The 22,424-nt window shown below is 32.1% G+C and overlaps 2 protein-coding genes across 3 annotated transcripts; both read left to right on the top strand.

Moving 5' to 3' along the window:
• The first annotated feature begins 2,168 nt into the window (after positions 1 to 2,168).
• On the top strand, positions 2,169 to 8,825 carry LOC117704594 (olfactory receptor 4P4-like). Its single transcript, XM_076929064.1, has 2 exons — positions 2,169 to 2,288; positions 5,275 to 8,825. The coding sequence occupies exon 2, from the start codon at positions 5,317 to 5,319 to the stop codon at positions 6,244 to 6,246; it is 930 nt and encodes a 309-aa protein (XP_076785179.1). The 5' UTR covers positions 2,169 to 2,288; positions 5,275 to 5,316; the 3' UTR covers positions 6,247 to 8,825.
• A 5,827-nt stretch (positions 8,826 to 14,652) lies between these two features.
• On the top strand, positions 14,653 to 22,097 carry LOC117704074 (olfactory receptor 4C16-like). Of its 2 annotated transcripts, none has more exons than XM_076929063.1 (2): positions 14,653 to 14,695; positions 18,800 to 22,097. In XM_076929063.1, exon 2 carries the CDS (start codon positions 18,839 to 18,841, stop codon positions 19,763 to 19,765), a length of 927 nt encoding a protein of 308 aa, XP_076785178.1. In that variant the 5' UTR covers positions 14,653 to 14,695; positions 18,800 to 18,838; the 3' UTR covers positions 19,766 to 22,097. The 2 variants fall into 2 exon arrangements, with proteins under 2 accessions (XP_076785178.1, XP_076785177.1); XM_076929062.1 differs by lacking the exon at positions 14,653 to 14,695 and adding an exon at positions 14,850 to 15,813.
• The last annotated feature ends 327 nt before the right edge of the window (positions 22,098 to 22,424 follow it).

The following is a 22,424-nucleotide window of genomic DNA, read 5'->3' as shown; positions in this document are numbered from 1 at the left end:
GGGGTTCTCAATGGAGGAGTTAGAGAGAAGACTGTAGGAGCTGAAAGGATTTGTGGCCCCATGGGGAGAGCAATAATACCAACCAACCAGAGCTCCCAGGGTCTACACCACCAGCCTGGAGCACATAGTGAGGGATCCATGGCTACAGCTGTCTATGTAGGGGAGGATAGCCTTGTTGGACATAGGTAGGAGAGGAGATCCTTGGTCCCATGAAGACTGGAAGCCCAGAGTGGGGGAATTTGAGGGTGAGGAATTGGGAGTAGGCTGGTGGTAGGGGCACATCCTCATAGAAGCAGGAGAAGGGTGGATAGGATAGAGGGTTCCTGGGTAGGAGTGAAATGGGGTAAGGCATAACATCTAAAATGTAAATAAAATACCCAGTTTAAAAACATGCATATAAAAAAAGAGAAAAAGTGATAGCTGCATTAAAGTGTTAGAAGGAACATGAAAAAAAAAAAAGACAGAAAGAAAGCAGCACAGAGAGAGAAGGTAGATTGAACTTTTTACAACTGGGACAGTTTTACAGAGATAGGTTGGAGAAATAACTACTTGTTAGGTTAAGAGAGAAAAGCCAGAGAATGAGAATGTACCAGAAGATTAGAATCAATTGCCAGAGTTAGTTTGAGGTTAAGCAGAGTGAGACTCTGAGAGAAGCCAGATTCAAAGCAGTCAGCTAGGAGAGCAGATTGAGCCAAAAATAAAATAAAATAAAATAAAATAAAATAAAATAAAATAAAATAAAATAAAATAAAATAAAAATACGTACATAAATACATACATAAATACATAAATAAATACATAAATAAACACATAAATAAATACATAAATAAATACATAAATAAATACATAAATAAATAAGTTAAATTAGCCAGCCTGATTTCAGAAAGAACTAGAAAGGGTGAGTTTATTCACCAGTAAGCCTCCAAGAAAACAATTAAATCAGGTGAATACATGTTACTTTTACAATGTGTTTAAACAATGTTAAGAATTTTAATAGTCTGAATTAAATGAGAAAGTATTGCCTAGAGTCTGGCCTAAAATGTGGCAGTAAAGGTGTAATCAAATTACATGAGAATAAGTAAACTAAGCCAACTTAGTACTAGTCTTGTTAGGAATAGAATGTTTTTCCCATATGGTAAATGGAAATTAAATAAAGAGTATATTTTAGAAGTTATAAAGTAAAGACATGAAAAACAATTTCTGTATACTGAAATATCACACAGAGATAAATAGGACTAATAAAGGCAAGTAAAAAAAAGGAAAATTGGAAAAAAATTTAAACTAGTAAGATGAAATATATACAAACATATGAGTAATGACTGTATGTAAATTTGCTAGAATAGTATGTTACGGTAGAAGTATTTCCCAGATCCTATTAAATCGTATTACGTATGCCACCTTAAGACAGAGCCTTACTATGCAGTCCTGGCTAAAGTAGAACTCTGGAGGAACACAAAATTGTCTTAAAACTCATGTCAATCCTCCTGTCTCAGTCTCCTGAGTAATGAATGTTTACAGACATATGTCACTATGGCAGACTTCCATTTCTACTTTTGTATCCAGACCTTATCATAAGTATGTAAACATTTGGTAAAGCAACAGAATCATAGGAAGGAATTATTTATAAAAATGCACAGGTTCAATTGCCCATATAAGTCAAGCTGCTTCTGGTAAGGGTAAAAGTAATTCCACATATCAAAGACAAGGACAACATATTACATCCTGTAGAATTTTCCACTTTATGCATTATACTAATCCTAGAGTACCTATTAACATAAAGTATTATGCATGTCTTCTAAATTTCCAGTGGCCATAATTAAACATTGAGAAGTATTTGCAAGTCTTCATAATAACAAAGATTTTAATATTGATTAGGATAATATTAATAGACTTAGGTTTACTCTTTTAGCACAGTGATACAGTTAAATGAAAAGCAATCCAGTATTTATTACTTGTCACTATCTAATGCCGTTATATTATGTTATAGTTATCATGACTAAATAAAAAAAAATCCTTAATATGTGACCACTGAGTAGTGTTGTCTTGACCTTCACATTTATAGCTACAGACTAGACATCTTGCAAAAAGTACCCCTGAGACTGTTTCCCTTGAGTTTCCTTTTCTTTCTGCATAAAGTACCTCAGGCAGGGAATCTTTCAAAGCTACATTGGGTTAAGCTTCATGGGAAAGAGGTTCTTTCAACATCTACTGTTTTATTTCATTTACAGGTCAAAGAAGAGTCACTTTAAAGGAAACATGACATTACAGAAATATTTGGATCCTGAGAAGTAAGTGCTATGAATAGCATGCACAAACACATATGCACACACACACACACACACACACACACACACACACACACACAGTTTTTGTGGACTATCTGATATATATTTAAAAGAGAGCTATGATTATAATGAATTCTTCAAGGCACTGATTTTATTCTGCACAAAATATGGTATTTATAAATTTCTACTTATAAATCTAATTCCTGACATATCTTTGCTCACAGTTATGTTAAGTAATAAGATATTTTAAAAAATTATATGGCAATTATAAGAAAAATTAGCTTATTAGGCAAGGTTGTAAGTCCCTTTTACTTAAGCATGATCTTCAGAAATATGCAAACACTGTTGAGATGCCAATACCTTGTTTGCTCATGTACAGTCCTGTCCTGTTTGCATGTCTATTTAGAAAACAGGTTAAAATTGAATTACATACGGCTCACCAAATCATGATGGAGATAAAATACAAAAAAATTATGAAAACTATTCAATACTAAGTTTAGAGCATTATCCCTTCTAAATACAAATCATGTAAACCTTTCTATTCTTTTAATTGTACAAGATATTAAGATTAGGTTTTGCTGTTTCACAATTTTCCTCAAGAAGATTGGCTTATTTAAAGTAGCAGAAAAATTGTAGAAAGTACTTCCTGATGATTATTAACTCTAGCCACATATTCTTATGGTCTAAGCCTTTTATTTAAATCTTGGGGGATATATTTCAATAACTTCTTTCTTTCTTTCTTTCTTTCTTTCTTTCTTTCTTTCTTTCTTTCTTTCTTTCATTCTTCTTTCTTCTTATTTTTTTCCTTTCAAAATGCAGTTACCAAAGCATTGTAAAGAATATATTTTAGAAGACTTTCTATTAAAAATTAAAGTGCAGACTTCTAGCTAATATGGTTTAAATAAAATGAATGTTACATAAGGTAAAATATTTTTATTGTAAATCTGATTATGAAAGTTTCTGTGTGTGAGAGAAAGATGGGGAAAGAAAAGGACAGAGAGGGTGAGCAAAGAATGGGAGATAAAAAGAGAGAGATGACAGGGAAGAAAGGAAGACAAAGGTAGAGTATCAGAGGAAGAAAGGGGAAAAGCAAAAGCAGGAAAGAGGGGCAGAGAGGGGAACAGTGGGATAGAGAGAAAAGGGGGAGAGAAGGAGAAAGAGAGAAGGAAAGTGAGAGACTGATTCTACTATTACAGGACTAGAAAGAAAGTACAATAGCATACACATAACATGACAGCCATCAACTTTGTATGTAGCAGAAGGTGACAGCAGTACTGGGATATGGTGGTAGCAGGATAAAGGAAGGAGGAGAAGGGAGAGACAGAAAAGCCTACATATAAAAAATGTACTACAGGGACACCAGCATTGTTTCCCTGTTTTCTGAATGTGGATGCAAAGTGGCCATAGACTTCTTGCTTCTGACTCCATTGTTTGAACCTTTCTTACTGCTATAACTTCTTTGGCAACCTGGATTTTATACTCAAAGCTCCCTATCTCTCTCCCTCCCTGCCTCCCCTAGTGTCTCCCTCCCTTCTTTTCTTCCTTCTTTCCTTAGGTCATTCCTGTCTTCTTCCTTCCATCATTCCTTAACATCTTTTTTCTCTTCCTTTTTTCTTTATTCAATTAAAATCAACTTGAAACAAGAAAACAAAAGGGGGCTTTGGTATAGAATAGAATCTGTGGATGATTCTACATACCAAGATGTATTTATTTAACTTCTAGAGACTCTATAAAATAACTTTGTAGCCTTTCTGTTGACATATATGTATTTTTTCTTAGAGCATTTAATTTATGCAAGTAAAATAGAACAGGATTTTAATGTTAAAAGTTTCATGCTTACATCAATATCTATACTACACTTTGAACTATTAAGATTAGTGCTTTCTATGGTTTTAATTATTTAGCCCCTTGGAAAGTATCTACGCCTTCTCTCTCTATTGAAAAATCCATTTAATTCTACAGTCTATTAGAAATAAAGTATTATTTTTCTAAGAAGACATTGAAATATTGTCAAAACATGATGCAGTTAACTTATTCACTTGATGTCCCAATATGTCAACATCACCATGGTCACCACATTCTCAGTATGAGATTAAATAGACAGGACAGTTCAGGAAGAATGACTGGCTCACTGGAGTGACTATAACATGTCAGCAGTAACCTCTAAGAATATAAATATAAAAGTTAAACTTTCTATTTAAATGCCAGGCATAATTACTTCAAAATTTTTATTCCTAGACTAATTGTGTCTTGAGCTTTTTTTGACTTGTCTAAGGAGAAACATTAAAAGTACTGCCAGCATATTCGTGCTTTTTCACTGATGTGATTAAGTTTGTTTCACTGTTTAAAAAATTGTTTATGATTAGAAATAATGTATAAAGTTCTATACATTAGATATATATCTATATATATAATCTATAGATATATATATCTATAGATAATATATATTTTATATTCATATATATGGAATATATAGATAAATCATATGTCATATACAGAACCACGAATTACCAAATTTTGTATATTTAACAATGCAGAAACATTGTAATATACTGCAATTTTATTTTTAATAATAAATAAAATGAGTGGAATTTTTCTTGTATTGAAAAATATGACAGAGAAACTAATAAAATAAAATTGGGCAAAATACATAGAGCTTAGATTTGCATCATCTTAAGGAGTTTCTGTAATTCAATTATGTCTACCATTTCTGTATTTGTTCATATGTAAAAGATATATAAGCACAGAAACCACTTTGTTTGTTCTATGAGAGTTTATTATGTATTAGATATTAATAAAATTGCTAGGTATAGAATGCCACTATTAATAATATTGAGTTAACAATTAGGAGTATATTTACGCAACTTTTCTAAAGAGCTTATTTCATCCATAATTAAATCAAATATGACTATTGTCATTCAATATATAATATTTATAAAAGTAAAAATAATTCTGTCAAAGCTGAATCTTTTTTGTTGTTTAATTTCAGATGAACTAAGTTTCAGCTCTGCATGTGGTTCACCTAGAATTCATGGAAAATCATAAAAATGTCACAGAGTTCGTTTTTATGGGTCTTTGGGAGAATAGACAGATAGAGCTGCTGTTCTTTCTCTTGTTCCTGCTTTGCTACCTGGCTGTCTTAATGGGAAACTCTGTCATCCTACTCACCATCACCTGCAGCCACTTAATCGAACAACCAATGTATTACTTTCTCTGCCATCTTTCCCTCATGGACCTCTGCTACACCTCCACTGTGATTCCCAGGCTCATCAGGGACTTGGCCGCAACAAGAAAAATCATTTCCTATAATGAGTGCATGACCCAGCTTTTCACTGCCCACTTGCTGGCAGGTGTGGAAATCTTCATCTTGGTGTCCATGGCCTTGGACCGCTATGTTGCCATTGTCAAGCCCCTGCACTACATGGTTATCATGAGCAGGAAGAGGTGTGATATGTTGATTGTCATGGCCTGGGTACTGGGATTCTGGCACTCCATTGCTTTACTACTCATGGTGCTCAGTCTGCCATTCTGCGGTCCCAACCACATCAATCACTACTTGTGTGACATCAAGCCTCTTTTGAAACTGGTCTGTAAAGATATTCATGTTGTTAGTATCTTAGCAATTGCCAACTCAGGGATGGTGGTTGTTGCTATTTTTATTGTGCTACTTGTTTCTTACATACTCATTTTGTATTCTCTGAGGACAAGGTCATCTGCAGGGAAACGTAAAGCACTCTCAACCTGTAGCTCACACATAATGGTGGTAGTTTTGTTTTTTGGGCCCTGTATTTATACTTATATTTTACCTGCAGGAAGTAAGAACAAGGATAAGGAAATTTCTGTGTTTTACACTGTGATTGCACCCATGCTGAATCCCCTCATCTACACTCTGAGAAATAATGAGATGAAAAGCGCCATGCACAAAGTGTGGTCTTGGCTGTCACATTTAGAGTTGAAATAAGTGAAACAATCTTGTGATTCTGCTCAGATGTTCCTAAGTCAGCTACTATTCAACAGGTCACAGAAGGTTCAAAGTATTTGGGGGCAGTCATGAGGCAAAGGAACAACTGAATGATCTTTTTAATCTTCATAGCACAGGTTAATCAAGAGGTGATCAGGCAGATGTAAAGACTGCAAGAATTGCCCTGCTTTGGTAGAGGTCATGGTTAGGATGGGGAAAGCATAGTTTTTTTTTCCCTGCCACCCCAACACAAACCCACACTCAGTCACCCATTAACCCTCCCCCAACCCAGACACACAGACACACAGGCACACCACACTGAAAATAAAGTAAATTTCCAACCACTTCAATATTCTGGCTCAAAATAAATTACAAGAAACCTGGCTATTTGTAGGAATTTAATTCAATTTTCTCACTCATTGGTTTTAACATTTATTTTTTTAATGTTTCCTTTTGTCATATATTCGTTAGCATGATACTGGATTATAAAACGGTATTTTCATACATCTACATAATATACACTAAATAATTAAGCTCCCATATTTTCTTCCCTTTCCTTTCACACCACTTGTAGGGAAGATTTAGATTTAAATCTGTACACCCAGAACTCAGTATGTTTGAATAGGTATTGTGTTTATGATTATTGGCTTTTGAATGTGGGAAGTTCATGGGCATATTCCCTTTGTAAATTTTCCTGTCTATGTCTATCTTCTTGTTTATTTTTACTTAGGACTTTTAAGTATACTCAACAATATCACTAAATTATAACTTCAACTTTCACTTGTTTTTTACATCATGTCTATGCTTTATTAGTTTGCAATAGTCATATGAATATATTTTTGGTACACATAAAGTCATATAATATTTCACAGCTGGAAGATCATTAAGCAAAAATGTCTTAAGACGGAATGTTTCTTGATAAATTTTCATGATATGTGCTTTTCTCTCTCCTGTCTTTTTTCTTATGATTCTTATGTGAATGTACAGAAAGTCTCTCCCAAATCCAGTTCATTTTTTCTTAATCTCCCTTGCCTAGCTTGCTTTTGTTACTGTGGTTGAAAGTCCACCCCTCATATATACTTCCACCCTTAGTTTTGCCTTCTCAAGGATGATTCTGTTGACACATCAAGAAGCCAAAACCAAACAACCAACCAATCAAATAATGAAACAAACAACCAAACAAAAAACAACAGAAAACATGAATTCTCGCAATTTCCAATGCTGCTAATCCTGAAGGTTTTTACTATTTTCAAAAAAAAAATCCTTCATTTGATAGCAATTCATTGTAAAATATTAGATTTTCACAGTAAAATTGAGCAAGATTATGAGTATAACATATACTTATTGTAATCCATGTCTCATGTCAGGGTATATGGCTCAAGATGGCTGCAAAGCTGATAGCCGCTTTCTGCTAAAAGTCGGCCCCCAACATAACATACATATATCACATTAATTAAATGCAAACTTTTTTTACCTTTTATACCTTGTTATTTTTTTATACCTTTTATACCTTGTTATTTTTTTAGAAATGACTATAAAAATAAGAATACAGGTATTTGTGCTAGGTCCTCTGCACATATATCATGGCTGTTAGAATTGTGTTTTATTGGGGCTCCTAACAGTGTGTTTTGGGGTATCTCTGACAGTTTCATCAGCTCTTTGGATACCTTTTCTCCTTCTTGATGCCTCATCCAGCCTTGATATGAGGATTTGTAGCTAGTCTTATTGTATCTTGTTATGCCATGTTTTGTGGATATCCATGGGAGGGCTGCTTTGTTTTCTGAAGAGAAGTAGAAGAGAAGGGTCGTGAAATGAGTGAAAAACTGAAGTCAAGATGTATTTAAAACAATAAGTAAATAATGAAAAAACTCAAATCTAACCAAAACCAAATTAAGAAAAATTAAATGCTAAATTAACACACCAAATGATACTCAAATACATTTTGAGTTTATATATTTATGTTTGTTTATTTTTACTTAGAACTTTTAAGTATACTCAACAATATCACGAAATTATAACTTCAACTTTTATTTGTCTTTTACATCATCATACTTACTGTGTTTCTAATTGTAGATTATTCTGATGTCACCTAAAGTCATATATTATGAGAAAAAAATTAGAAAAATGAAAGAATCATCAAATATCTCCATTTTCCCATCAATGACAGAATGGACTCTCACCTTGGCAAATTCTTCTTAAAATCTTACTTGCTTATTTTCTGCAATAGCAAGACATTGCTGCTTACTTAGGGATTTTCTCATATATTATATAATGTTGCTTCAATATTCTTTCTAATCTTAGATTTTTTTTTTTACAATTCTTTGTTTAATTTTATATATTTCCCTTTACCAAGGCTTTTGTACTTTCTCAGTTAGGATTTTCTAATTTATTCTGTACATAATTCCCTCTGAGGTATTCTTCTCTTAGAATCATGTAGGAATAGAAAAGGGAGAGAATATTAAAGCCAACACACTTTATAAATCATCTAAATCATTCCTTCAAGCATGCACCTGTTTAAAAGTTCAGAGTATTAATGAAAAATATTTGCCCCTTCTAAAATAAAAAGAGTTCTGTCATTATTTATGCATATATTTTTTGATACAGCATAGCATCTTTACTTGGAACAGTTGGATGTTACATGGTAAACACTAGTCTGTAGACATGTACTTGCTTGTGTGTACATTAGTATGATGAATGTTTTTCTACTTGCAATATTTGATGATTGAGAAAATTATTCACAAGAAATTTCTACACTAAAATGACTTTTTCAGGAAAAAAATATAAAAAAAATCATGCTATGATTTGTTTTTTTCTAAGATATGCAATTTGAGGGGAAATATAATGCTATAATATTAGATTTGAAAATAATATTGAACTGGGATTAATTTTTTACATTTATGTATTCTTAATAAAATTTAATTTGTAATAAATTAATTTTCAGTGTTGATTTATTTCTTTATGATATAGCTCTTATAATTCTTGGCAGATTTTTTTCTCATTTTTGTCAATAATTTACTTTTTTCCATATCAAGATATATCTATGATAGTCAATATTTATATTCTGACCCACATGTTGTTATCCAGTATTCTGTGCTTTCCCCTTGCTCTTAAATTTTTTTAAACCTCTTTCAAGGTGTTCCTTGAGCCCTGGAACAGTTTATAAGTTTATGAACCTTTCATAAATCTTAGCTTCCATGCTATAGAAATATTCATATATAAATATTCATATATTTCAGTCTTTCAATTATGTCTGATTCTCTGTTTGAACTGCCACCTATAATGTAAAGAAATATTCCTCCATGAACAAGGCTATTCGCAACAGTTGTCAATTGACATAAACAGAGATGTTTAAAAGATATTTGACATACTCACCACATGTATTTAACAAAATAAGAGACGTTGATTCTTAGCCAAGACTTAATGACAGATCCACACAAGTTTGTTATTCACATATTGTTGTTCTGGTACACAGTAGCAAGCTCAGTTTCTCTGCTGTAAAGTAGACCTAAACTCTAATTAGAATATAATATACTTCAACCATAAAAGTTATAATTTTATTATACCAATAGGTGAATGTTGCATTTTATTGGTTGATATGTAAAAACACATGCAGTCATTAGACACAAATATCTATCACAAAACAAATACCAACTACATCCTGCAAACAGAATAATTCTAATCCTAAGTATGGTCATTAAGAAATATACACTTGCTTGTTTTTCTGACCATTTGTGTTTATTGTCTAGCTTGTTCCTTGAATATTTGCATCTATTGTATTGCTAGTTCCTCAACATAGAGCTGACCTTAATACTTACATGTAATTAAAATGGTATAAAACAAAAAGGAGGAGAGGGGATGAGATAGGGTGTTTCTGGTGGAGGATGGGTAAAGGGGATGACATCTGAAATGTAAATAAATAAAATATCCAATAAAAAAGAATAAGTAAAATAATAATAATAAAAAGAAGTATACACTTAAGCATGCACAGTCTAAGGTCATGGATTAAAGAAAAATCATAGTACACATATTGGGTGGTAGCCTTGTCTAGATCAGAGATGTGGAGCACAGCTACAAAATATTCAAGTGTGTACAGGAATGCCCCTGAATATGCTCACTTTTCATCATGTAGTTTTAGCTTGAAATTAATAAAAGAATATCGTCAAGATGCATTATTAACAGAACTGTGTCACTGAAGGTGCCTGCTTTGCTTAGTCCCTAACACTATAGGCAATCAAAAGAAAACCTGAATATAAGCTTTGACTCTTATTAAGCTCATCATCATAGTTCTTATGTGCTCTAAGGAAACTCTCAGGGAACTCAAGGACAATAGATGCCCTACCCTTAGTCATGTCATCATAACATAAACAAAATTTATAAGCATATTGTTCACATGTTGACAACCTTCACCATGAATTTTATTAGTTGTATCAAAATTTTCAGTTCCTAGCTATGAAAGACTTCCAACAAACACCAAAGTGAATAGCTCTTACCTTCCTTTCCTCCTTAATTTTCCCCAACTTTCTATTTTATCTCAGAAATTAACAACTTATCCCTTTCATTTTCCATTTTCATGAACAGTTTTTTTTAACTTTGATTGTTGTAGTATATTTTACATATAGCATCTAACTTTCCTTCACTGACTGCAGTGCTCATATGTCCCGACAGTTATCTTTGAGTGCTTTTACCTCTAGTATGTTTACTGTAAATACTTTAGCACATTACAAATATGATTTGCATGCAGTTCTTACTACCTCAGAATTATCACCTACATTCTTTGAAAAATAACACCCTATTATGGGGATCAGCAATGTTGATAAATGTCCCTTCTGCCACATGCCAAATTCAATGTTTTCCTGAGAATGTAAAGCAGAGTGTTTTTATTAAGTATATCTATACATATAGATAGCTAGAGGCACACACACACATATATACACAGAAAGTACACAGTGCACATACATTTTCTCTGTGTCTTTCTGTCTCTCTCAGTGTGTGTGTGTGTGTGTGTGTGTGTGTGAGAGAGAGAGAGAGAGAGAGAGAGAGAGTATATGAGCAATAGAGTGAGCTTATTCTCATGCTTAGCATAATCTGATAAACCAGCCTGACTCCTTCCTTCTTAGGGTTAAAAAACATCTTACAAGCAAGAAAAACTATAGATTTATTCCTGTTTATGATTGAATCTGATTCTTGAGGATTGGGTTCAGCCTTACCTGTACCTTAACTACAGATTTTATTTTTACTTCCTGTTTAAGAAATGCAACCATGGCTTGGTTCCAAAGGTTATTTTGATGAACGCTTGTTATGATTACTTGTTGTTATGACTACATTTTAATGACAACCTTAAAACCATGTCTTTGTTTTACAAGTGGTTGTTATGTCCAACTTGTAAGTTTCTGCATTTCTAAGCCCATCAATTTGCCTGCCAAATTCTCCATTTGGATAAAACTTCTAACCCTGAGCTACAAAACACTGTCTTCCTTACATCCAATGCCAATTTTTGAATCCTAAATTTACAGGGTTACTATACATGTACAAGAATAAAAATGTTTGCTTTAAGTAATTTGTTTATGATGATTGGAGTTGATAGTCTTTTGCTACATACCTTTGGAATTAACATAGCATCCTTCTTTACTGTTTAGTAAATATTGTTAGAGCAAGTTCAATGAGCTATGAACATAAAACACCATCTGCTTCATGAACATTTCTCTCATAATTTATACCTAAGTTTTTTCAGAAAGTAGCCAACCAGCACACACAAGCATGGAAAACTTCCATCTCTATCTCAATGATAAACAAGCTTATTACTATTACCAAGAACTGAATATCACCATATATGATGCTTATTTCATTGTCATAGATGCAAGCCAAGCACACACTAAGTCATTACAGTAACTTTTGTCTTAATAATTAGTGATCTGGTTATCACCTACACATAGCTATAGACTAATTGTTCCTCGATAGAATGTAGCATAATTTTATAGTTTTGGTCTCTCTTATATGAAATGTCATTTGCATAATGCAAAACGACTAGCAAAATGGCTGAAATTATAAAAGTATATAAAATGTGATAATTAGAAATTAGTACATGAAGGCTTTAAAAATCAAAGAGGTTAAAGATAAATTTTAATCCAGCAGCATAGTTATTCTGGCAAAAGAACATTCTGAAGACTTTGTGGGCCTATCTGAACTTGCTGGTAAGCTGGCATGCTCTGACGTGTACAATGATCTTGCCAGATTACAGACATGACTGAATACATATCTTTGATCCCTAACAATGAAATGAAGTTTAGTTTATAGAAGAATGCAGCCAAGTTTGAAAGTGATATCTAATTAAGGGCTGAACAAAGTGATGAATTAGAGAAAAATTGAATCAGAGATGAGACATGCTCTACTTTCATGTGAACAGCACATGAAGCATGGGTTACTTAAGATCTGTGTAGGAAAAATGGGTACAGGACCATGTGACACAGACAGGTGACAGAGAGAACGAGCTAGACACAGGTGACAACAGAACAAGCCAGAAAATGAAAGGAAGCTAGAATATTGGAATATATTGTCAAAGTTAGTATGAGTCCAAGCATAGCAACTCAGTGAGAAGTGGAGAAAAGTCTGATTGAATCAATAAGGTGGGAGGATTTGATTGAACAATGGCTAGAAGCTTCCAGGCCGTTGCCTAAAGATAGTTAGAAAAGAGAAAAAGAATGCTCAGGGCTCTGAACAAGCTATCTATTTACACAGCTTTGGTGCAGCTCTCATCACATCCTGCAATCTAAAAAAAAAAGTGAAATTTTCAGGATGTTATTTTAAGAAAATAGTATTTTTTAAATATGTCTTTCTATTGAAATTGCTAGCTAGCAAGTTTTAATGTCTTTTAACTGAAATTTTAACAGGTATCCAGTTAGTAATTAGTGGATTTAAAAGTTAGTGAGGCTGGACATCTACTGCACTATTGAAGATTATTCTGTGTGTTCTTACTAACAGTTTAATTTTAAAGAAAGTAACAAATAATCACTACTCAAATTTTGAAATAACATGGTTAATCAGCAACAATCTGCTTTACAAATTGATCAATAGATTTATATTAATCTTTGACTAAGACTCCAGGGAACTTCAGTGGACAGGTGAATCTAAAGACCTCCTATGAAAAGGTGAAAAAATCTATTTTACAATCTCTGCAGAACAGTATGGTTTCAGAAGCAGAAATGAAACATGATGCACATGAAAACATATTAATATGGGAGGACTGACTGTCTTCTGGATGAGATAGGCATTTAGACACTCCAGACTCCTCTGACTAATATAGTTGCTTAGACACTCTCACTGTAAAGTTGGCCTCCTTCTGCCTTCCAACTCAGAAATCTTTTCTTTTTCTTCTCTTTCTAGTTCCTTTTTCCAGACAACAATCCAAATATCAAGCTGTTTGCCCTGACATTTGGTCATTCTCTATGAAGACAACCATTGCATCTTCAGCTCTTTAAAAAAATTCATTATTGAGTCTGTATTCTTTTGATTTATAATTTACTAAGCCTAATTTTCTCTACCCATTCCTCCTACAAGAAGTTAGAGATATCTCTAGTGTGTTTACTCTATTGGTTTTTTTTCTTCCTCCAAAGTTATGGCTCGGTTCACCTCATATCTCTTAGTCATTTTTAAATTCCTTTTTTTTTCTGTAAAACTGTGTAAACTATAAAAAAGAAGAAACTGTCTATTTCCAGTGACATGAGTTATTAAAGCAAACAAAAATGATTTGTTTTTTAATGTGACATTCAGAGCTCTGTATTCATACTAATCCTAAGAAAAATTAACAATTTGGGGATATTAAGTTTATCTTCTATGGACTTCAGGGCAGCCTTCTCTTTGATCATTCAGCACTTCCATCCCTAGTAATATTTACAAATATCTTAAAAGTTCCCTATGTGGGGTATGATATCTTCCTCCTTCCAATTCTCCCTTCCTCAACATAGGAAGGCTTATTTAGGGCAATTCATGGAAGCAGGGATTAATGTCTAAATTCTTTTTTACTAATTATATGTTATCTTTTTTTCCTTTTCTGCACTGTCAGCTTTAGTACCTAGTCATACATTTCTGGTGTTCTTCTCTAGCAGCTTTCATAAAAATAACAACATCTTTGTATCCTAACTTTTGTCGAGATACTGAACTCATTTAATGTTGACTAAGTTTAAACAGATACTGCAAATTAGGTACATTATTGCATCTGGAATATTTTTGATTAGCTGAAAAAGGAAAATCTAAGCAATAATGATGCCTTGTACCACTATGTTTTAACATATTCCCTATAGAGGCCAGAAATAGAGGGTTTTTTTTGTAGCATCCTAGGGGAAAGCTGTTGTCAAAATGTAAGTGCACATGAGACTAACATAACCAGTCCTTTAACAGGTGAGAAATATTATTTCCGCATTTGTGAGTTCAGAGATACATTATTACAGATTTGGTAAATATGTATATTTTGATAAGTCCTTATACAGTATGTGAATATATTATTAGAATACATTACTCGTACTTGAAAAGAGGTATTAAATTTAATCGCACAGTATACTTTTAAAGGTTTACTGTTATTATAAATATGAAATAGTATCATTGGAAAAAAGATATTCTCTAAAATGAGTAAATTCTTTATAAGTAATGGGTATGTAAAAGGCCATTATTTTATTTTAGGAAATGGTGCATTTGCTATATTATGGTTTATAATTATTTTAAGAGGTATTAAACTATGGATACATTCCCCAAATGTTATGTTAAGTTGCTAAATGAGATCAGGCTGAGCACCCAAAACTTAAAATTTATTATGTCTTCCTAAAATTAAGAAAAAAAAATGTAATAGGGAATAATAATCTTGACAAAACTTCTGGGATATGTCAGCTTTTTGATGAGCAAGATGAATATTTGAGCAGACTAGTGTATATTATAGTATAGGTTGATCCATTTTTAAAATGTTTCTAAAAGGATGTTACAAAGCTTTTACTTACAATTGACATGAACTTGAAATTTACTTTAAAATCTTGGCAAACTACTTCCCAGATAATGTTCAGGCCAGCCATCATGCTAATTATTCTTCAAATGTATGTAATGAAGTTGAAGGAAAACTAACATTCATGGGGGTAGAAGTGCTGATATCTTCTTAAGTAGTTACTTCTTCACAAACTTTAGGTACCATCTTATCTACCATATTCCCTTCACAATGTATCTACTTTCTGTCTTGTAAGAGTCAGAACGAATAATTAAATAGTATTTTTTTCACAATTGAGAAGACTAGATAAATATAGTAGATTTTATATATACTGAACAGTGTCAATTTCTATTTTTCTGCCCAGGCTATTTCACAGTGATCCTTTGGTTGAGTCAGCATGAATCAAAAAATTAACTTAGCTTGAGAGGCTTTAGGAGAATATATAATATACATTTTAATTTAAAGGTGTACAGGCTAGAGAAATTGGGGCAGCTAGTTAGTATTCCAAGAATATTGTAAGCTATGAATAGAAGTAAAGTTTAGTGTGGGAGTCTCTGAAAGAAACAACTTTAAAGTTGCTCTATCCTGGTTGAACAGTTGAGGTAAGTACAGTTGTTTGTAGAAGATACACTGTATTCTAGTGGTATTTGTCTTAAGGACCTTAATATACATCTTAATACCGCATGAAAACCTAGTGGATTGTATTTATTAGTACTCATGGAGAGGTATGGGGACAATGATGGTTCTTAGACATATAAAGTGAAAATAAAAAAAGAATAATAAGACATTAAAAAACACAAAGCAACAACAATAAAAAATGAAAACCAAACATACAAAAAACTCAAAGAGATGACAAAAGATATAGTATATTTAATATTCCCTTTTTGTTACTCAAGCAGTCATATCTCAGTTTGTAATGTCAAGATAGTCATTCACATGGAATCTCATGGCTCACAACATCTCATGTTATTTAATGCTGTGCAAAGCAAAGGGTCTTCCATTCTGAATAATTCAGGAAACTCATTAAGATATTTTGATGAATATCAGTTTTATTTCTACTTCAGTTTGGATTTTTTTTTCTTTTTTTAAACTATGAATGTAGTTGCCATCTACTGACCATGAGAAATAAAAATCCATAACAAATAAATTATGGGAAAATACCTTTATAATATTAATGACATTTAACAATATTATATAAGTATTATTGCATTCAAAATGCAATACAGAATGTTTCAGTAGAAAAGATTGAGAACTTTTTATATTGCAAAAGACATTGAACTTATGTTTGAGAGAGGTAAATAATGGGGATGAATAGATTTTCAGTTCTCTATGTATAGGAAGTTTCTTGACTGAAACTTTAAGATAAATGCAGTATGAAAGTAAAAACAATAAAGCCACGAAGAGAACATTGATTAAACCAGTCATTAAATATGTGACAAAGATACAATTATTTTCAATATAAGAAAATATAAATTTATTATTTTAAATTTATTTTAAATAAGTTCCATGCTTTATATGAATGAATATAGAAAATGTAATCATTGTAAACATTCACAGTATATAGACCGATTATAAAATTACTGACTTATATGTTTAATGAAATGCATAATATTAGCTTATATTTGATGAAAATATTTTTTACATTATTTGCCTTTGAAAGATTACCATGTTCTCAGGGAAATTGTTAATTTATGGAATATTTTAAATAAAGAAAGCATTAATTATAACATTGAAACTCAGTTATCAATACTGTGCTTTCTTCTGTGTTCTTTTGACAGTGGTAATCTATTGCAACTAATTTTATGGTATTTTATTGACACCCAAAGCTAAATTACTTGATTAGACATCTTCATAATTTTTTTAAATAGTGGAAGAGAGTTCTGGAGAGATACCTCCGCAGTTAATAGCACTTACTGCTCTTATAGAGAACCTAAGATTCCCAACAACTACACTGTGGCTCACAACCATCTTAAAGCCTGTTTACTGGGGGAGCCAATGCCTTCTTTTGAACCTCTCAGGAACTAGGATCATACATGGTGTATAAAAAAAAAAAACTGCAGTTAAGCATTCATGCTTCTTAGGAATCAGTTACACATATAATGTACATAGACATATTCAGGTTAAGTGCTCATACACCTGAAACAAATAAATTTAAATGCATTTACAATGGTAGAAAAAAATATAACTTTCAAATTTGAATACCATGATAAAGTTAAAGATATACACAAAATGCACTTTATATCTGTTTTGGTTTTCAGACTCTGCCTTAGACCAGTTCACAGCTCTTATCACAATGTATTGCAGATATATCAGGGATTTGAAAGATTACAGTGAATAAGTGGGCCTATCAAGAATAAATTTATATGTATTATATTAAATATATTCAGAATATATTTAAATGTATTACAATTAACTTGATATAATTATTTTCATGTAATTTCCCTATACAGTGGAGATATTTTTATAAGCAAATTGTAAAAAGTCTTGGCTTTGAAAATATAATTTAAAAATTTCCTCATTAATAAATGACATTATGAAAAGGGTAAAATTTCATACTTAAATATGTCCATAAAATTTTTCAGATCTGATAATAGTTTAAATAAAAAAATTAATTTTATACCGCCTTCTCAAGCTCCATATTAAATGTTGTCTTTTGAAATATTCCTGTGACCTGAGAGTGTGAGTTTAGATGCCTGAATGATACTTAGTATGCAAACATGTCTTTGTAGATAAAGAAATATATATATAAACATATATAAATATACATACATATAATATTAAATATATCCAAAATATATTAACTTGATATAATTATTTTATGTAATGTCCCTATATGGTGGTAAACACACGCACACACATATATACATATGTCTATACAAAGAGAGAGAGAGAGAGAGAGAGAGAGAGAGAGAGAGAGAGAGAGAGAATATATATTCATTTTAAGGTAATCTCAGAGAGTATGAATAGTTTAAGGTACACTCATCAGAATTAGAAGAAACTAGACATGAGATATTTAGTAGATATCTAGAAGAAAGATCTTTTCTGTTTTTTTTTTTTTTATAAAATATCATGAAGAATGTCTGAAGATGGTACCAGATATTCTTAGGTTACTAGTATTTGTTGTTCTTCTTTCAAAGAATAGTACTTATAAAAGAAAGTGGTATTACTTGTAAAATTAGGTAATAAAATATGTAATATAAATGGGAAATAGAAATTCTATATAATGTTAGGGCCTCATCCTTACCAAGCATAATTAAACTTCTCAAAATGACATAAGTCATTGCCAAGTTTTTTTACATCATGAAACAATTAGGTAAACAATGAATGTATACATTTTATTTTGCATTAATTGAAGTGAAAAACTAATCAGATGCATACTAAAGTCAGAAAGTTTGTAGTGGAAAGTGCTTGGAGAAATTGTCAACTTTATCAGCTTTCTTAAAATCAATAATGATATTGAAATTGCAAACAGAGTGAAAACTACAGTTTAATAATTAATAAGTGGAATATTTTTATGAGAAAGGAATATCTTTGCTTAAAATAATTGATCACTCCACGTGGTAAAACTAATTCCTTTATCTTTTGCAGATGACACATTTCATATGTTTTCCTTCTCATTCATGAACCATGCACCTCAATATCAATGTGACAGAGTTCATTCTTCTTGGCTTGACACAAGACCCTAGGAGGAAAAACATAGTGTTAGCCATTTTCCTGTTCTTTTATATGGGAACATTGCTAGGTAATTTGCTTATCATTGTTACCATCAAGACAAGCCAGGCCCTTGGGAGTCCCATGTACTTCTTCCTGTTCTACTTATCCTTGTCTGACACCTGCTTCTCTACAACTGTAGCCCCGAGAACAATTGTGGACTCCTTGCTGAAGGAGGCCTCTATCTCTTTCAATGAGTGCATAATTCAAGTCTTCACATTTCATTTATTTGGTTCTCTGGAGATCTTTATCCTCATCCTCATGGCTGTTGACCGCTATGTGGCCATCTGTAAGCCTCTGCACTATATGACCATCATGAACCGCCGAGTCTGTGGAATGCTGGTGGCAGTAGTCTGTGTGGGATCTTGCATACATTCATTAGTTCAGATATTTCTGGCCTTGAGTTTACCTTTCTGTGGTCCCAATGAGATTGATCACTATTTCTGTGACTTGCAGCCACTGTTGAAACTTGCCTGTTCAGACACATATGTGATAAACCTTCTCCTGGTGTCCAACAGTGGAACCCTTTGTACAGTTAGCTTCCTCATGCTCATGGTCTCCTATATCATCATTCTCTATTCTTTGAGGAACCACAGTGCTGAGGGGAGGAGAAAAGCTCTGTTCACTTGTGTCTCTCACATCATAGTAGTCATTTTGTTTTTTGTGCCCTGCATCTTTATATACACACGCCCTGCCACCACCTTCCCTATGGACAAGATGATATCGGTGTTTTATACAATTTGTACACCTTTTCTAAACCCTCTGATTTATACACTGAGGAATGCAGAGGTGAAAAATGCCATGAGGAAGTTGTGGAGCAAGAAAATCTTAGATGATATATAAATGATCAAAGTTTTTATTGATTTTTATAAAGAAGATATTGATTTTCACTTACTTTTAAAATAGCACTATTTAAGGAAGGGGAGATTTGCTTCTTCTAGACAATGGGCAAAACAAATGTATCCTGAAGTAACACATCAAATCAGTCTTTTGAAAAAGAAGATGTAGCAGGAAGATGCAAGTGTTTTTCTCAGTCACATTATTTAAATATTGATCCCAATTTGGTCCATGTTTAGGTCTTACAACTTATATTTGGTGCAATATTTGTATTTCTCTCAGTTTATTTTATTCTTGATTTTCTTATTTCTGATTGTGATCATTTTTCTTCAAGATGTTTTCATTCAGGTCTTCTTCAATTAAAGTAATATACTAGATTTACAAGTTTATATAAATTTTGTTTCAAAGTGTAGTTTGAATATGGTTTATGCATTTGTGTATGGGGATATATGCATATGTGATCATGTTCTTCCTTTTCATACTTTTTATTCTCAACAACTAACTAGAAAACATCTTTAAACATTTTTAAAATTGTTATTGTGATTCTTACTATGGCTAGAATATATGTATGAATATCTTTTGTCTATGTATCTATCTATGTATCTATCTATGTATCTATATATCTATCTATCTATCTATCTATCTATCTATCTATATCTCTATGTATTTATCTATCATCTATGTATCTATGTATGTATGTACGTACTTATGTATGTATCTATCTATGTATCTATCTACGTATCTATCTATCTATCTACGTATCTATCTATGTATCTATGTATCTATGTATCTATCTATCTATCTATCTATGCATCTATCTATCTATCTATCTATCTATCTATCTATCTATGCATCTATGTATCTATGTATGTATCTATGTATCTATCTATCTATCTATCTATCTATCTATCTATCTATCTATGTCTCCATCATCTATCATCTATCTATTGATCTATCATCTATATATCTATAATCTATTTATCTATTTGGTAACATCTATTTTTCTATCATAACAGACGAATACACACACATATACACACAAAACACAGAGAGAATGAGAGAAAGAATTCTGCATGTATATATGTACACTAGAAAATTTAGCATTTACTCTCGAGATCATGCTATCAGTGTGTGTGTGTGTGTGTGTGTGTGTGTGTGTGTGTGTGTGATCACTCAGATCCTGTAATAATGTTAAAACAAGTAGGGAGTACTCACCCGCTGGTGTAGTCCCTCTGAGGTTAGGAAGAATATGCTTTGTGGCTTTATTAACCTTATATTTTTAGTTTAAAAAATTGACACTTTGATCTTTGGAGAACATTGCTTCATCTTGAAAAATAAACATTATAATCATTTTCAAATGTAAGTTTACTGTGAGTATAGAATATTATGTTCTGAGTTTGAGTTAAGTGTGGCTGAAAACCATGATGTGACTGCTGGGAATCAAACCTAGGCCTTTTGTATGATCAATGAGTGTTCATAATTAATGAGCCATTTCTTCTCCAAAGCAATCATTTAAATTTGCAATTTACATTGCAAGTTCAATGAGTCTCCCCTAAGCCCATGTTTCAAATGGTCAGCTTTCAGCCTTCAGTGAATGACTTTGGAAACTGGTTTGTTGTTGGAATTTATTAGGTTATGAACTTTGAGTTTATATCTATTTTTGGTTCCATCCTCAAGATTTCTGGCTCTGTCTGATACCATGTGGAAACTGAGGCTCAAGTGTAGACATCAAGGATAGAGACACTTCAATTGCCATGCCTTCTCTGCAATATTGAATTGAAAGATCCATGAATACATGAGCCAAAATAATCTTTTTCTTCTTTAAGATGCTTCTATCAATGTTCTGGCACAATCATGACAAAAATTGTTAATATTATCTCTTCATGTCTTTAATCTAGAAATAAATATTTATGTTTACTAGATTATAGTATTATAAGTAATTATGGAAGGAAAGTTGAAAATAATATATCAACCTAATCATATAGAATATTATTCTTACAATTATATTAATGCAGTAATAAGTATATAAGAGATGAATTATCATAGAATTCTCAGTATAACTAGGAAAGTGTAGCTGAAGTAGAAATGGAAATATTGAAATTAAAGGCACATTGTAGCAATGTAGATAGTTGTTGGTTTTTGTTGCTATGCATCAACACAGCTGTACAACTTTTACATCACAGCTATATAATCATAAAATCTGTACACCAAAAGGGTCTAAAAGAGCTGTATAGCAATTGTAGCCATGGCAAACATGACGCAGATCTCTGAGGTATAAAAGAAAAGACAATAAGTGTATTAAACATGATGCCATTAAATGCTAAATAAACACACCAAACGATATTCAAATATATTTTGATTTTATATGTTTATGTTCATTCATTTTTACTTAGGACTTTTAAGTACACTCAACAATATCACTAAATTATAACTTCAACTTTCATTTGTCTTTTACATCATCATACTAACTGTGCTTCTAATTATAGATTATTTTGATGTCACTTAATGTCATATATTATGAGAAACAATTTTAGAAAAATGAAAGAATCTGCAAATATCTCCATTTGTCCAACAAGGACATAATGGACTCTTACCTTTGCAAAATCCTTTGTAAAATGTTAAGTGTTTATTTTCTGCACTAGCAAGACATTGCTGCTGTACTTAG

Source organism: Arvicanthis niloticus, chromosome 2, assembly GCF_011762505.2.
Source record: "Arvicanthis niloticus isolate mArvNil1 chromosome 2, mArvNil1.pat.X, whole genome shotgun sequence".
Taxonomy (NCBI): Eukaryota; Metazoa; Chordata; class Mammalia; order Rodentia; family Muridae; genus Arvicanthis; species Arvicanthis niloticus.
The sequence above is the reverse complement of the archived record's forward strand: the minus strand, read 5'-3'. Positions and strand labels throughout refer to the sequence as shown.

Excerpts from the sequence above, each read along its gene's own strand:
- LOC117704074 (XM_076929063.1), top strand. The coding sequence starts at position 18,839 with ATGCACCTCAATATCAATGTGACAGAGTTCATTCTTCTTGGCTTGACA.
- LOC117704594 (XM_076929064.1), top strand. The coding sequence starts at position 5,317 with ATGGAAAATCATAAAAATGTCACAGAGTTCGTTTTTATGGGTCTTTGG.